General features: G+C 49.1%; 1 protein-coding gene across 1 annotated transcript in view; it reads right to left on the minus strand.

The window, feature by feature from the left end:
• Window positions 1–6: 6 nt before the first annotated feature.
• The window catches only part of LOC119585793 (substance-K receptor-like), a gene marked incomplete in the record, with an annotated part of 20,824 nt that continues 19,723 nt past the window's right edge, over window positions 7–1,107 (minus strand). The window contains 1 exon segment of the mRNA XM_037934513.1: window positions 7–939. Within this exon segment, the coding sequence (XP_037790441.1) occupies window positions 606–939 (334 nt within the window).

Here is a 1,107-nt window from a genome sequence, read left to right on the forward strand (position 1 = left end):
TCCCACTCGTTACCCATCCCACACATTACTATTAGTATAATCGTTTCACACGCTGTCCAGTTTTCTTCCGACGGGTGAATTCTGCAACAAGCAAAAGCACTTTATTCGTTTCAATCTTCATTCACTGCTTAAGCTCCTTTACGCTCTCTCGACTGATTGCCTTGGACATGGATCGAAACATCGTTAAAATCCTAATCTAATTCTAACGTTTTTTACAACACATTTACTCAGATACTGATTCATCAACACTCATATGAACTGACACTACTAACACAGGGGCACGCTCTCTTAGAAATAAAATATATACAGTAATAAAACACACACAGGAACTTATGTACACGTCAAAACCACACCATAATTTTTGTGATGTTCATGGTTTCATAACAATATACTCCAAGTGACGGATGTAAGGTACAGCAGTTACAGCATCCTTCCACTGGATTCATTAACGTTACCGTATCGTTACAGTATCGTTATCGTATCGTTACCGTATCGTTACAGTATCTTTACAGTATCTTTACCGTATCGTTACCGTATCGTTACAGTATCTTTACAGTGTCGTTATCGTATCGTTACCGTATCATTACAGTATCGTTACAGCATCGTTACAGTATCCTCTCGCTATTGTCCACGTCGCTGGAGCTCTCCTCCTCGATGACCTCGGTGATGAGGTGCCCGAGGGCGCCCGTGCTCGCCACCGACAGGCTCCGCTGCGACAGGTCTCTGACGTAACCCTCGTTCACGAAGGCGCTCAGGCGGTCCTTGGTCTTCGGGGCCTCCAGCTGGGTCATCGGCACCTCCTCGACCTTGACCTCGGCGTCGGAGGAGGACTTCTGGATGCTCTGCTGCAGGGCGATGGAGGCGGCGAGGGCGGGCGTGCACACCAGGGCCTGGGGCGTGACGTGCGGGGCCCTGCGGAGGCGGTCTCGCAGCTTCAGCCTGGGGGAGGAGGGAAGGGAGTGGAGGGGCGGCGCCAGCAGGAAACAAGCTCGCCGTTAAAGGGCAGTTGATTACTCTGGTGCAATGAATGCGGCGAAAGGAAGGACTAATCGTGTCTGTCGGTAGATATATCTGACTGATCAACAAATGAAATGCCTCCTATCAAAA

The sequence above is a fragment of the Penaeus monodon genome, chromosome 20 (genome assembly GCF_015228065.2).
Source record: "Penaeus monodon isolate SGIC_2016 chromosome 20, NSTDA_Pmon_1, whole genome shotgun sequence".
Taxonomy (NCBI): Eukaryota; Metazoa; Arthropoda; class Malacostraca; order Decapoda; family Penaeidae; genus Penaeus; species Penaeus monodon.